General features: G+C 43.8%; 1 protein-coding gene across 2 annotated transcripts in view; it reads right to left on the bottom strand.

The window, feature by feature from the left end:
* nme6 (NME/NM23 nucleoside diphosphate kinase 6) overlaps positions 1 to 13,759 on the bottom strand; it is a 39,247-nt gene extending 25,488 nt beyond the window's left edge. Inside the window, exons 1-3 of one of the 2 annotated variants that reach the window (XM_060917667.1) lie at positions 13,379 to 13,759; positions 2,170 to 2,272; positions 1,789 to 1,828 (exon numbers count right to left, since the gene is read on the bottom strand). In XM_060917667.1, coding sequence (XP_060773650.1) covers positions 1,789 to 1,828; positions 2,170 to 2,272; positions 13,379 to 13,519 — 284 coding nt within the window. In that variant the 5' untranslated portion in view covers positions 13,520 to 13,759. The remainder of the gene's footprint in view (positions 1 to 1,788; positions 1,829 to 2,169; positions 2,273 to 13,378) is intronic. The other variant, XM_060917668.1, reaches the window with a different exon arrangement.
* Between the last annotated feature and the right edge of the window lie 2,542 nt (positions 13,760 to 16,301).

Below are 16,301 nucleotides of genomic sequence, written 5' to 3'. Positions count from 1 at the left end.
ATACCCCATACAGTGTGAAATATTTATTTAATACCGTTATCTTGACTACTGCAACTAAAAGAAAGTTACCACATTTTGCTGTGAATGCAATTCCGTTACCGAAGAACTACCCTTAAAGGAGAACTGAAGGCTAATTTTTTATTATCAAAATTTTATTTCTCTCGGGGCGTCGTGGCTCAGGTGGTTAAGGCGCCATACCATGAATGCGGGCGACCCGGGTTCGATTCCGGCCCGAGGTCATTTCCCGATCCCTTCCCGTCTCTCTCTCTCCCGCTCATTTCCTGTCTCTACACTGTCCTATCCAATAAAGGTGCAAAAAGCCCAAAAAAAAAAATTTAAAAAAAAAAAAATTCTATTTCTCTCATTTTATTAAATACAGGAATGCATTTTTGATAGCTATTTTGTCACTGCTATAGCAAGTTATGAGTGTTTGAAATATGCTATGTAATATCTATCAGTCCATATGTTAAAGCAATGGCCGTAAACGAGATTCGTTGAGACCTGTGCAAGTCATCGTAGGACGGAAGTAAAACATACAGCAGAAATCTTATGCCGCTTTTCCACTACCAACGCGGCTGAGTTGGGCTGAGCCGTGCCGTGCTGAGTTGGGCTGAGTCGAGCTGAGTGGGGCTGTTGGAGTTGCATTTCGACTACAACCGCGCTGAACCGTGCTGGCTGGAAGTGGGTGGACACATTGGGTGGAGTTAGCGAAAGTGGGTGGACGTCACGTGATGTCGCAAACAGTGACATCAGTGACCTTTTAAGCGGTAGTCTCACGACCCGGAGAGTAAACAATAAATATGGAGTCGTTAGTGTTGCTGGTCTTGGTGCTGTGGCTTGTTGTCACCGACAACAGATACTGGCAAGAGCGTATAGATGAGGCGAGGCGCATAAGGCTTCAGAAATTCTCGTAATTTGTAATTATTCTTCTTCCGGGTTTGCGGTGTTTACAGATCCCAGCGTGCTCGCGGGGCGTGTGTGGGCGTGTGAGGACACTCCTCCTCACCAATCAGTGCACAGGGGAGTGTCTCCTCACGCCCCCAGCCTCACTCAGCTCGGTTTGGCTCGCTTCAGCCCTACTCCAAAACGGTGCGAGTTTTGGGTGCTGAGTAGGGCTGAAGCGAGCTGAGTCGCACCGCTCTGAGGTAGTCGAAACGTGAGCCGTGTCGGGCTGAAGTGAGCTGAAAAAGGGTAGTGGAAAAGGGCCTAAAGTGACCAACATCTGCCAACGTTGTCAAAAGACGCGCGCGCCCTCTTTCGAATGCTGATGTAATCAAGCCGGAAGTTTTGTTTGTTTTGATAGCAATCAGGAAAGTTTGAAAAAAGTAGGCAGTAATCGTCATTTAAACTCGTTTTTGTGCATTTGGAAAACAGTTTTCAAAATGGCGGCACTGACACCTGGCTGACACTTCACGTTTCAAAGTCTTGCACAAGTCTCGCGAAGATCACACGGATAAGTGACGCCTGCCGTGGACCAAACGGACTAAATTCAACATGGCTAAAAACCAAATAGGCCAATAAGTATAATATTTAATTGCGATTAGTTGCCAATATGAGTCACGATATAAGGTTACTAAAACCGAAAACGTATTGAATAACACGTTAATTAAGAAATAACGCGAGTTTAAAAATGACTTCAGTTCTCCTTTAATATTTTAGTGTCCAACATCGCCTACTTATTCTTTACTCTATAATTTCTGATGTGGAATTTTGTTCAGGCTGCTTTATGGGAAACGATGGTGAAGAAAAGGTGGGGAAGATGATAATGACATAATGACTCACTCATACCTTGACATGAATTCAACAAGTCGCTGGTAGAAGAATCGTCCTATAAAAGACACACAAATGGAAACGGATGTCAATTAGGCCGGCAGGTAGCCTGGGCTATTACTCTGTTAGAATGCTTTCAGACAGCATGAGTCATGGATGGATGATGAACATCATACGCAAGGTGGTAAAAGAGAACAATATTTTGTTGTTTGTGAGAGAAATGGTAGCTATTACATTCCCATCAACTGGCCCTTTCAGTGAACACGCCTTCAGTAAATTAAAAAGATTAAAAAAAAAAAAAAAAGATCAGTACCCTTCCACAATATTTTTTATTTTGCCTCAAATATAATGTATATAGTTCACATCTCTCCGAGTAAAAAAACAAAGATTCTTCCTTACCTTTATGCTCTGCATAAAACCTCTCTGAATCACCACTTCTCCAGACGAGATCTTTCTTTCTAACAATGATGAAGTTGTTCTCTAGAATCTTCTCATGAAGAGCCTTAAACAGAAAAATGCAAGATTAAAAAAATGTGTTAGTAATACAAACTGATTGAAGAAATGGTAAGAACAAAATGAAGATAGGCGGCACGGTGGTGTAGTGGTTAGCGCTGTCGCCTCACAGCAAGAAGGTCCTGGGTTCGAGCCCCGGGGCCGGCGAGGGCCTTTCTGTGTGGAGTTTGCATGTTCTCCTCGTGTCCGCGTGGGTTTCCTCCGGGTGCTCCGGTTTCCCCCACAGTCCAAAGACATGCAGGTTAGGTTAACTGGTGACTCTAAATTGACCGTAGGTGTGAATGTGAGTGTGAATGGTTGTCTGTGTCTATGTGTCAGCCCTGTGATGACCTGGCGACTTGTCCAGGGTGTACCCCGCCTTTCGCCTGTAGTCAGCTGGGATAGGCTCCAGCTTGCCTGCGACCCTGTAGAAGGATAAAGCGGCTAGAGATGATGAGATGAGATGAGAAAATGAAGATACTGATGTTTTACCATTTGTATACAAAAAAAAAATTTTCCAGCAAGTTCAAAAAATTAATGTGCGCGTATCAGCAAGACAATTCAAAATATGACAGAAAACCAAAGTATAAAATATATTTTTGAGACTTTTGCCAGTCCCCTCAGCCAACAGTAGACATTCAAATTATTTTGTAACATTTAGATCACATTCACTACTTGGCTATTTGTGTTACTGAGAAGCTAACATTAAATACCATCCATCCATCATCTGTAATCGCTTATCCTGTACAGGGTCACAGGTGAGCTGGAGCCTATCCCAGCTGACTATGGGCGAGAGGCGGGGTACACCCTGGACAAGTCGCCAGATCATCACAGGACTGAAACGTAGAGACAAACAACTATTCACACTCACATTCACACCTACGGTCAATTCAGAGCCACCAATTAGCCTAACCTGCATGTCTTTGGACTGTGGAGGAAACCGGAGCACCCGGAGGAAACCCATGCAGACACGGGGAGAACATGCAAACTCCACACAGAAAGGCCCTCGCCGGCTGCGAACCCAGAACCTTCTTGCTGTGAGGCGACAGTGCTAATCACTCACTGTGCCGCCCTACATTAAATACCATAAATGAAATGTCTTTGCCTTGTTAATTTTACCCCAAGATATTTTATATTTCATAAAAATAATACATATATGTACTTATGTTATTTCTAAAACTATCATTGGATCAAATAGCCACCTGTCGGCAAGTTGTGGTATAATTATGGTTTTTAGCATTTTGTCTTCATTATTTATCTGTTTGCTGCTTTTTTTTTTTTATTTTACTCCAGTCTATTGTTCATCTATACAATGTTCAAAATCCAAAGTCAATAACTCAAAATGTTGAAGGCTTCTCCACTCAGGTGCATTTCAAATTAGCACGAAGCGGAAGGCTGAAAACGTCACAGAGAAAAAGATGTTAAATTTCATCCAATTTTTCATTTAAATCACTTTCATTTGTATCCACATGCATAGATTAAAGCAGCCTGGGGGCTAAAAGAACTAAAGATAATTGTATTGCTTTGAAGCTGCATCATTTATTATTCATCTTCATAAACCGCTTTCGGGTCAGGGTCACGATGGATTCGAAGCCTATCCTAGGAACACTGGACACGAGGGCAGGAATACACCCTGAATGGGACATCAGACCATTACAGGGCACCATGTACTCATACTAGGACAATTTAACATAACCAACTGCCCAAACAGCATATTTTGGGAGGCGAGAGAAGAACTGGGAACCCACAAGGACACAGGAAGAACATCTGAAACTCCACACATACAGTAACCCAGACTCAGTACTGAATCAGGGACCCTGGAGATAGCAACACTACTAATTGTGCCATCATGCCACCCTCTTTGAAGATCCACATAATTAAAGTTGCCCAGACCAGTGTTTCTCAACCACTGGGCCGCAGCCCACTAAGTGCCGTCTTGTGAGCTGTGAATTTTTTTCAAGTTTGAAGCCAAATACTAAATAGTTCAGGATGTCGTGGCGTCCCAAATCTGGAAGCTGGTTTGACGTGCACCTTTCAAGTGGAATAAATACATTTGTGGATAAATTAAGAAGAACAAGTCTTTATTATTGTCACATTCCTCCCTTGCATTTAACCCCCGCGTATGCGTGCATGCGCGCGCACACTGTGTGCATGCACAGTGGGCAGAATAAATAAATACATTTGAGGGTAAATTATATGGATCTGTGGTGCCTGCTGGAAGAGAAGAGCAGGGAGGATTGAGAATTGAACAGCTGTGGTCTGTTTACATCTGATACTAAAACTTCTAGTAACCATCTCAAAGACATGTACAAAAAGCCCAGAAACTCCTATTTACCCGGGCAAAAAGGATACAGGATTTATCTTGTCATGTTTTGATCCCCAGATCTTTAACCCAGCCACATATAAAAATTTGTACTCCTCCACGCTCTTCCAGGTTTTCATCCGTTTGTCCGTGTAGAACGATGTCTGCAGCACCAGGTAGTGCGAGATGTCGAGGAACTCAATGGATGGATAATTTTCCAACTCATAATGAATAACTTTATTTAAAATCACGATAAGTTGATCAGCAGAGCTGGTGGGGTTGCGCATGTACAGATACAAATAATTACGAATATAAAAGACTAAAAATAAACACAATCTTTAAAAAAAAACTTAAAATCTGTTGATTATCTGTTAATTATCTTCACATTAAGTTCATTAGCTGTATGCATAACCGTTGTCTTTGTATTTAGTTATGGTGACAATAGGATCAAAATGTATTCTATTAATGTCAAATTTAGCTAGCAAATTTTTCTTTCATAGGAAAAATCCTTCTCCGTTAGCGTGTAAGGATCTAATCCCACTGAATGGTTTCTATATCCACTTCTTTTGAGTGTACTACTTGATTTTAATAACTTGCTTGTTTACTGTACACAAACATGGCAATAAGTTCTTGTGTTAATGGGCCAGACTCCACTTTTGGATCATTAATTCCTTTTGACTGAGAATGCCCTACATGCATGGTTTTATGTTGGCTTCTGGCACATCCATACAGTTTTAAATACAATACCTACAATTAAAAACAGTTTGTATTTATTGCACTTATTTAATTCCTGGGCTCCCATTTGTAACCAAGAGTGATGTTGCATCCCATTAATACACTTTACAGTAGATTATTAGATTCTAATAGAATAGATGAGCCAAAATAATTTCTCTTTTTTAATGGGCCCCGACTCGTTACAAGTATGAATAGGTGGGCCTCGAAGCAGAAAAGGTTGAGAACCCCTGGCCTAAACTATAGGTTCCCAAGAGTTCCAAATTTGTGGCCCATGTGACCAACCACAAAAGCTCCCACTGACCGAAATGAACTGACCACTGAAAGTGCAATTATTGGGGTTGTTCAATCACAAAACATTCTCCATTTGTCCCAAAGATTATGCAGATATATATATATATATCATTCAGCAGAGTGAGCAGCCTGTAAAAGATTTAAATGTTTTACTATTGTAAAGAATATTCAAGGAGAAGAAACCTTTAGGTCACATGCACACTCGAGCACAGTGAAATTCATCCTCTGCATTTAACGCATCTGAAGCAGTGAACACATACACATACCCAGAGCAGTGGGCAGCCATACTACAGCACCCGGGGAACAGCTAGGGGTTAGGTACCTCGCTCAAGGGCACTTCAGCCCAAGGCTGCCCCATGTTAACCTAACTGCATGTCTTTTAACTGTGGGGGAAACCGGAGCACCCAGACATGAGGAGAACATGCAAACTCCAGACAGAAAGGCCCCCGTCGGCCGCTGGGCTCGAACCCAGAACCTTCTCACTGTGAGGCGACAGTGCTAACCACTACACCACCATGCCACCCAATGTTATTATTTCATATAATCTATTGATCTTTAACACCCCCCCCACACACACACACTTTTTTTTTTTAAGTACCAGTGCAGTACACCCCAAAATGTGTGTGGGTAGTCCCCTGTAACAGACTGGTGTCCCATCCAGGATTTATTCCAAGCTCACTCCCAGGATAAGAAGAAGAGAGAAGCCTTTATTTATCACACGTACACTCAAGCACAGATTCAAGCATGGCGAAATTCCTCCTCTGCATTTAACCCATTTGAAGCAGTGAACCACACACACACACACAAGTGAGCAATGAGCACACAGTGGGCAGCTATACTACAGCACCTGGGGAGCGGTTGGGGGTTAGATGCCTTGCCTTCAGCCATGACACAGAAGGAGGGGAAACTGCTGTTCATTCACTCAACTCCCCTCACATTTTTCTAGGCCGCCGGTCCTGGGAATCGAACCAGTGACCCTTTAGGCCAGACCAGGGCATTTTACGGCCCGCGGGCCACATCCGGCCCTTTGGTTCATTCTGACCGGCCCGCGTAAGGTTAATGAGAAATTACAAAATAAACGTATTTTCTCATTTTACCTCATGCATGGACTGAATGTGCGTTGCTTTTATTTTGAAGTTGTGTTCAACAAAAACGCAATGCGCGCGACATGAACATGACATGAAATCCCACGAAACCTAATCCCGCGATAACTACTTCCGTAATTTGTCCAGACCAACCACAAACTTGTACGTCATCCTTCAAACGGTCCAGCCAATCACATCGTGTGATGTCACCAGCAGGCGCCGGAGCCGATCTCCGGCGAAAAGCACCAAATGAGGTGATTAGACTACAAATTTGGGCATCATTATTATAATATGATGTATCTTGCTTGATATTTGAAGTAGAAAGACAATATTGTGATGTCTTTATTGTGTTTTGGGGTGAATGTGACTGAAAAAAAAAATGGTACAAATGTTCACATTTTGTTAACCATTGTTTTGGGAAATTTGATTGAATAAATGACATTTTTTGTAAGGCAACCTCGTTTTTTCCATACTCTTACCAGTCTTAGCAGCTTGTAAAAACAATGTTATTTACTGCTTTATATAAAGAAATACAATTAATATTATGCAGAATTTAGTTCAGCCTTTTGGTCCGGCCCTCCACAAAATTTTCTGTTTCTCATGTGGCCCCATGGAAAAAATAATTGCCCACCCCTGCTTTAGGCCCAAGGCTGGTTCTCGAACCTTCAGGACATGGATAGGATAGGCTCCGGACCCACCACACCCTTAACCAAAAGATTACAAAGATTACTGAAGATGAATGAATAATACACCAAATTCAGCTCTTGAAGGCTTGGCAATCATCTTATGAGTTGACTCTCGTGCTAAACTTTGACACAGTCTGGCTCATTTTCGTACCATTTACAAGGTAAACGGTGTCATTGTGACTCAACATCGAAAACCAATACTTCACATGGTTCACACTTGCTTTGCATATTTGTCTGGATGTTCATCATCTCCTAGATTCCCAGCCCTGGTCCTGTTATCCCCCACTGCCCTACACATTTTAGACTTATGCTGTGTTCACACTTATACCGGTACGAAAGTGGTATAACTGTATCGATACAGTTTAGTGCATCTGTCCACACTAGCGAGAAATGTTTGCGGTTTTCTTTCACGGAAGTTGAAATGCACGTGCACGAAATGTTTCCGTGGTTACCGAGTAACTTCCTTCCGAGAATATGGCGGATGAAACAACATGTGTGCGCTTTTTGTTGTCAGTGTACAGTCTGTATTTCTGGTCATTTGTTCTGTCGAATCGTATAAAACGTGCGAGGCAGTTGAGAAAGAAACAAAGAAAACGAATCTCCCTTTCTCCCCCCTCACTTTCTCCCTCTTCCCTTCTCTTCCCCTCCCTTTCTCTCCCTTTTCCCCTCTTCCTCCTTCTTTCCCCCTCCCTCCCCCCCCTCCCCCCTTTCTTTGCTCCATGTAGCTCCACGGTCGTTTTGAGCCATTTTGACGTTTTATTTACAGCTGGAAAGCACGGGCGTATTGTATTGTATGAATAATCCGGAAGACGTAGGAATGGTCCATTGCGCTTGCGCATTATATTTGTATCGATACAGAGCTGCTTCATCTGTCCACACTACAGCGAAGCACTACAGTACCGATACTGTACCGGTACGAAACCCATACCTTTGTGGGTTTCGTACTGATACAGTTATGCCGCTACAGTACCGGTATAGTTGCTAGTGTGGACAGGTGTTGCGGTACGAAAGTAGTTTCGTATCGGTACAAAATCCCTAGTGTGGACAGGGTATTACACAACCTTTATTGTCATTCAGCATGCAACAAATATACACAGAACGAAATTTCGTTGCTATTTGGCTCAGCACAGAATGAAATATGAAGTGTATTAAATTAAATTACGCAGCAGCAAAAATATTATAAAGTGCAATAGTATAAAGTGACCTGTGGAATTAGGAATGTTCAAGTTATAAATAGAAGTTTGGGTTTGGAGTTCAGCAGTCTGGTGACCTGGGGGGAAAGCTGTTACAGAAACTGGTGGTCCTGCACCGAATGCTACGGAACCTCTTTCCAGAGGCCAGAGGGGAGAACAGCCCATAGTGAGGGTGTGAGGGGTCACTGATGATGTTTCTGGCTCGAGACATGCAGCGCCTTAGTGCTTTCTCTTCTCTAACATACCCACACTCAGGAAGAGGCGGATAAGAACAACTTTATTCATCACACGCTTGTGAAATTCCTCTCTGCATTTAACCCATCTGAAGCAGTGAACACACACATGCGTGCGCGCACACACAGTAGTGGGCAGCCGGGGAGCAGCTAGGGGTTAGGTGCCTCGCTCAAGGGCACCTCAGCCCAAGGCCGTCCCATATATTAACCTAACTGCATGTCTTTGAACTGTGGGGGAAACTGGAGCACCCGGAGGAAACCCACGCAGACACGGGGAGAACATGCAAACTCCACACAGAAAGGCCCTCGCCGGCCGCCAGATTCGAACCCAGAACCTTCTTGCTGTGAGGCGACCGTGCTGCCCTAATAATTAGCTCCCCTTTTAGTCATGCTGTCATAGTTAGTTGCCGGAGTCCCTGCTTGTACTCAGTGCAATATGTATACTGGTCCTACTTATTCAGGTGACACTGGGCATACCTAACAACCTGTGTTTTCTCCCCCCCAAAAAACCTGTCCCTCTGAGTTACATGTCAGTCCTGGGATCGAGATGCTGACGACTTCTGCACCTTGGACCTGCCTGATCCATCCTGGTGCCCTGTCTGGTTGGAGTCTCATCGCATCACTCCTGTGGAGGACGGCCCCATGTGGACAGTTGGGGGTTGCGCCTGGAGGACGCTCTGGACTCTTGCAGTAATGCTTTTATGGCTGAGGACTGCAGTTGACTTGCTAACTTTAGGACTGCAGTTGTCATGAACAGTTTTGCACTCAAGTTTCCATCAATGAAGAGTTTATAACATCAACGAAACTGACTTCATGTTAAAACTGTTAATGTTATAGTCATGTTGTCTGTTGTTGCCCAAATGAGGATGGGTTCCCTTTTGAGTCTGGTTCCTCTCAAGGTTTCTTCCTCATGTCGTCTGAGGAGTTTTTCCTTGACACTGTCACCACAGGCTTGCTCATTAGGGATAGATTAGGGATAAAATTAGCTCATGTTTTAAGTCGTTCAAATTCTACCCCATGTGGACAGTTGGGGGTCGCGCCTGGAGGACACGCTGGACTCTTGCAGTGGTGCTTTTGTGGCTGGGGACTGCAGTTGACTTGCTGACTTTGGGACTGTGGTTGTTGTGAACAGTTTTGCGCTCAGGTTTCCGTCGGTGGGGGGTTTATAGCATCAACGAAGCTGACTTTATGTTAGCACTGTTAATGTTATAGTCATGTTGTCTGCTGTTGCCCGGATGAGGATGGGTTCCCTTTAGAGTCTGGTTTCTCTCAAGGTTTCTTCCTCATGTCGTCTGAGGGAGTTTTTCCTTGCCACCGTCGCACTCATTGGGGATAGATCAGAGATAAAACTAGCTCATATTTTAAGTCGTTCAAATTCTGCCCCACGAGGACAGTTGGGGGTCGCGCCTGGAAGACGCTCTGGACTCTTACAGTAATGCTTTTGTGGCTGGGGACTGCAGTTGACTTGCTAACTTTAGGACTGCAGTTGTCATGAACAGTTTTGCACTCAAGTTTCCATCAATGAAGTGTTTATAACATCAATGAAACTGACTTCATGTTAAAACTGTTAATGTTATAGTCATGTTGTCTGCTGTTGCCCGGATGAGGATGGGTTCCCTTTAGAGTCTGGTTCCTCTCGAGGTTTCTTCCTCATGTCGTCTGAGGAGTTTTTCCTTGCCACCGTCGCTCTCATTGGGGATAGATTAGGGATAAAATTAGCTCATGTTTTAAGTCGTTCAAATTCTGTAAAGCTGCTTTGCGACAATGTTTATTGTTAAAAGTGCTATAGAAATAAACTTGACTTGATTAGTTCAATCAGGTGTATTGGGAGTAGGAAAAAAATGTGTAAGACAGGGGATAGTTCAGAACCAGGGTCTTACGCTATGTTCACACTGCAAGGCTTAATGCTCAATTCCAATTTTTTTGTGAAATCCGATTTTTTTGTGAGGTCGTTCACATTAACAAATATATGCGACTTGTATGTGATCCTCAGTATGAACGAAAAGGACCTAAAAGTGTTCCGCATGCGCATTGCAGGATACGACGACGTCACACGCAGTGAGCATGGCCAGTGTTTACGGAAGTAAAACCGCCCGGTTGCGGTATGACCCATCCAATCTAGCTTGAATAGCTGTATCCCCCCAAATGGAAATCAGCTCCCTAACCTCTGCGTCCTTCCATTGAGAAGATTCTGAACCTTCACAGCCCGAAGCGTCCCTCGCATTGATGTCATGCGCAGGGGCGCAGATACGTTTTTTGAACTGGGGGGGACAAAGCTGCCAGCAAACCAACCCCAACCCCGATATGCCTGTCAAACTTGTTGCTAGTAACCATAGCAACCAAGCTCGAGCTCGCAACCTGTGCAGTCTGCGCAGCTCAACCAACCGAATATCAGTCTTTGTTTTATGTGAGTTGTTGCAACTATGTATACACTGCTGTGCACCTCAATAAACCGAATGGTAATTAGTCTTTTGATTTTTCCGTGAGGTTTGCCTTATGCAAAGAAAGACAGCATAGACGTTTTTTCCTCCCTATAAGTGGGGGGGACCGAACGAGGTGAATTTAAATCTGGGTGGGACGAGTCCCACCCTCTATCTGCGCCCGTGATTATGCGCCATGTTGTTGTAACTTTTTTTGAGAGACCCGCCGCCTACTTCAGCGCAGAATAGTGACGTTTGTGGCTTGTTGATGACGTGTAAGTCGGATGAATGCGACCTGGCGGTTCAGACTGAAGTCGCATATGAAAAGAGCGGATAGGGATCGGAATTAGGACCACATATCCAAACGGCCTGGGTCGGATTTGAAAAAATCGGATCTGTGTCGTTCATATTGTCAATAAAAGATCGGATACAGGTCACATATGGGCGAAAAGATCGGATTTGAGTCACTTCAGCCTGCAGTGTGAACGCTACGTCACTATTCTGCGCTGAAGTAGGCGGCGGGTCTCTCAAAAAAGTTACAACAACATGGCGCATAATCACGGGCGCAGATAGAGGGTGGGACTCGTCCCACCCAGATTTAAATTCACCTCGTTCGGTCCCCCCCACTTATAGGGAGGAAAAAACGTCTATGCTGTCTTTCTTTGCATAAGGCAAACCTCACGTAAAAATCAAAAGACTAATTACCATTCGGTTTATTGAGGTGCACGGCAGTGTATACATAGTTGCAACAACTCACATAAAACAAAGACTGATATTCGGTTGGTTGAGCTGCGCAGACTGCACAGGTTGCGAGCTCGAGCTTGGTTGCTATGGTTACTAACAACAAGTTTGACAGGCATATCGGGGTTGGGGTTGGTTTGCTGGCAGCTTTGTCCCCCCCCAGTTTTTTGTCCCTCCCAGTTCAAAAAACGTATCTGCGCCCCTGCGCATGACATCAATGCGAGGGACGCTTCGGGCTGTGAAGGTTCAGAATCTTCTCAATGGAAAGACGCAGAGGTTAGGGAGCTGATTTCCATTTGGGGGGATGCAGCTATTCAAGCTAGATTGGATGAGTCATACCGCAACCGGGCGGTTTTACTTCCGTAAACACTGGCCATGCTCACTGCGTGTGACGTCGTCGTATCCTGCAATGCGCATGCGGAACACTTTTAGGTCGCTTTTCGTTCATACTGAGTTTCACATACAAGTCGCATATATTTGTTAATGTGAACGACCTCACAAAAAAATCGGATTTCACAAAAAAATCGGAATTGAGCATTAAGCCTTGCAGTGTGAACGTAGCGTTAGACTACGTTCAGACTGCACCCTGAAACGACCCATATCCGATTTCTTTGTCCATATGCGACCTGTATCCGATTTGTTATTGACAATCTGAACGACACAGATCCGATTTTTTCACATGCGACCCAGGCCGCTTGGATATGTGGTCCTAAATCCGATGCATATCCGATATTTTCACATGCGACTGCAGTCTGACCGGACAGGTCGCATTCATGCGACCTACACGTCATCAACAAGAGACAAACGTCACTATTCTGCGTTGGCTAATCCCGCCTCTTTGGTGGAAAACAACAATGACATAATGCGCTACATGAACAGGCGCGCACACAGTCTCTCTCGCACTCCGTCATATGCGCGATGCAGACATTAATGTTTCGCGTGCACGCGCTTGCTCACTTGCTCTAGATTCCGGGAGATATTCTCCAATTTGCGGGCATCAGGGAGCCGCTATAAATATGCGGGAGACTCCCGGAACTTCCGGGAGTCTTGGGATGTCTGCACTAGACAGAGAGCATGCGCACATCAATCAATGGAGGTTGCTGCCACGGCCCCACTCACACACACACACTCACTCTCTCTCACGCAGAGACACACTCATTCTCACACACACACACAGCACACGATGTGCTTATTACGTGTCAATTTGCGCATGCGGGACACTTTTGGGTCGTTTTCCGTTCATATTGGAGATCGCATACAAGTCTCATATAATTGGTAATGTGAACGGCCTAACAAAAAAATCGGATTTCACAACAAATCGGATATGGGTCGTTTCAGGTTGCAGTCTGAACGTAGTGTTTGACATGCGTGCACACACACAGACAGACAGACAGACAACAACAATAACAACATTCTCATCCTCCTCTCACCTCCAGTATCAGAGGATGAGCGACAGCGTCAGGTTTTATGATTGCCAGAGTGAGCTGCAGCGCTTTCGCGCAACGTAGACGCATCAAACTCATCACCTGCGTTTGCGGGAAATGCTCCTTCTGTTTACTTATCACCTTCATCCACTAGTTGTACAGGTTCAACCCTGATAACGCTGGAATGTAAACTAACCGACACTTCATATCATATCTTAAACCGGTTAAACTCTCAAAGCCGTGGAATAACTAATTAACTGTCTAGTAAAAATAAAATAAATAAATCCCTGACTAGCGGCTCATTCATTTCTTTCAACATTTTGCTACTTCTGCACGCGCTTCCCAGCCTGTATGGGCGCCGCCATTTTGTTCTTTCGGAAACCAAGAAGAGCGGTCCAATCAAATGCCTCCTCTCAGCTCGACCGGAAGTGACCTACACACACTGCAGCCACGTGCTGTCCTACTCATAGATTTATGCTGCGTTCATGTGCTATGGGAAGATGATATTTTCCAGTTGGGAAGTGGTATTTACCAGTGTGTTGTGTTCACATGCTTTTGTTGTTGTTGACAAATTAAAGATGGTGGACCAGATTCAGAATCAGGCCTGTTATTTGGCTAAAACAATTATAGGTTGCCTTGTTCATCAGCTGCAGCAGGAATATGAGTTATCAAAAGTCAAAAAATGCTGAATATTTCCTGATCATGACAAGTAGAGATTTTCTTAACACATTGAATGCCACGCAGTTTTTGGAAATTTGGCTGTAGCCACAATGAGAGTAGCCAGTATCTAGATCATTGTTGGCGTTCTTTGGACAGCCACAGAATATTTTGTATTAGGCTATAATATACGTATTATAATAATATAATATACATAACATGACTCGGGCGGCACGGTGGTGTAGTGGTTAGCGCTGTCGCCTCACAGCAAGAAGGTCCTGGGTTCGAGCCCCGGGGCCGGCGAGGGCCTTTCTGTGTGGAGTTTGCATGTCCTCGTGTCCGCGTGGGTTTCCTCCGGGTGCTCCGGTTTCCCCCACAGTCCAAAGACATGCAGGTTAGGTTAACTGGTGACTCTAAATTGACCGTGAGTGTGAATGTGAGTGTGAATGGTTGTCTGTGTCTATGTGTCAGCCCTGTGATGACCTGGCGACTTGTCCAGGGTGTACCCCGCCTTTCGCCCGTAGTCAGCTGGATAGGCTCCAGCTTGCCTGCGACCCTGTAGAAGGATAAAGCGGCTAGAGATAATGAGATGAGATGAGATAACATGACTTGTTTAGAAGGTGAGAGTCAGCTTTCCGTAGGTGAAAACCACTTCTTTCTTGGTTCATAAGCTAGTCTTGTACCGCTCGCCGCCATGTTGAAAAGGTTAAAGTTCATCTCACCTCGGCAACTCGTGTATCAAAATTTTCTACGAGTTGCCCAGTGGAAAATACCACAAGAGGGGGCGTTCATGTGTGCTTTCCATGTCGGCATTTGGTATTTACCATAATTCCCATAGCACATGGATTCCTCACCGCACAGGGCGGCCATCTTACCACAGACAAGGGGTATGAAGACTTACGCAAGCACAGCACTCACATTATGATTTACAGGAAATCAAAGTACTGACTTTGATGACAAGATGATGTGTGTGTTTTAATTGTAGATGTTTATATCAGTATGTTTAGTTTTATTTTAACTGCACATTGGAGCCTAGTCAAATGAAATTTCAATCTTCTGTGCTAACATATATTGACTTTGACATGATAATCAGCTTTGAATGTTCTTTTTGTAAATGTAAAGATATCTTTTTATCCTTGGAAGTATAACCACATGTGATTAATTAAATGCTTTTTTTGTCACAAACTACACTGTAAAAAAAAAAATCCGTTGTTTTTACGGAAAAATACTGGCAGCTGTGGTTGTCAGAATAATCCTGTTAAAAATACAGTGAAATGTAAACAACGGGGTGGCACGGTGGTGTAGTGGTTAGCGCTGTCGCCTCACAGCAAGAAGGTCCTGGGTTCGAGCCCCGGGGCCGGCGAGGGCCTTTCTGTGTGGAGTTTGCATGTTCTCCCCGTGTCCGCGTGGGTTTCCTCCGGGTGCTCCGGTTTCCCCCACAGTCCAAAGACATGCAGGTTAGGTTAACTGGTGACTCTAAATTGACCGTAGGTCTGAATGTGAGTGTGAATGGTTGTCTGTGTCTATGTGTCAGCCCTGTGATGACCTGGCGACTTGTCCAGGGTGTACCCCGCCTTTCGTCCGTAGTCAGCTGGGATAGGCTCCAGCTTGCCTGCGACCCTGTAGAAGGATAAAGCGGCTAGAGATAATGAGATGAGATGAGATGTAAACAACATTACAGAATAACTTGTACATTTCACTGGGATTCCATGTACAATTAATGATAACTAAATGTAAATTCTACAGGTACTCAATGTACAATAATCAATACATAACTGTTAATTTTATGGATATTCATTGTACAATAAACAATGATTGCATGAACATTTCACCGGGATTCAATGTAAAATGATGGTTACAAGCAATGATCTACTAGACAGATATTTTATATGATTTAGAGTTTTACGAAACGTGCCTGAGAGCCTCTACTGACATTTTTTAATTTTTTTAACAGGGCAATGATGTAATTTTAAGTATCACTTTCTGTTTTAGTATTACAGTTTGTCTGTGTTTAAACTACAACAATTTGTAAATTCTACAAAAAAATATGATCAATTCAACATATTCTTACTGTTAAATTAACAGTGGTATTTGGTTAGGAGTTTTACAGTATATTGATGTAAATTACACACTGCTTCATTGTTTTTGTATTTACAGTTTTTTTATGTCATGATTTTACATAAATTCACTGTTAATTCTACGGATATTTTTTACAGTGTACCGTGAGTCGCTGTCACTGTTTTATACTATTACTTACTTGGGCAGTGCATTT

The sequence above is a fragment of the Neoarius graeffei genome, chromosome 3 (assembly GCF_027579695.1).
Source record: "Neoarius graeffei isolate fNeoGra1 chromosome 3, fNeoGra1.pri, whole genome shotgun sequence".
Taxonomy (NCBI): Eukaryota; Metazoa; Chordata; class Actinopteri; order Siluriformes; family Ariidae; genus Neoarius; species Neoarius graeffei.
The sequence above is the reverse complement of the archived record's forward strand: the minus strand, read 5'-3'. Positions and strand labels throughout refer to the sequence as shown.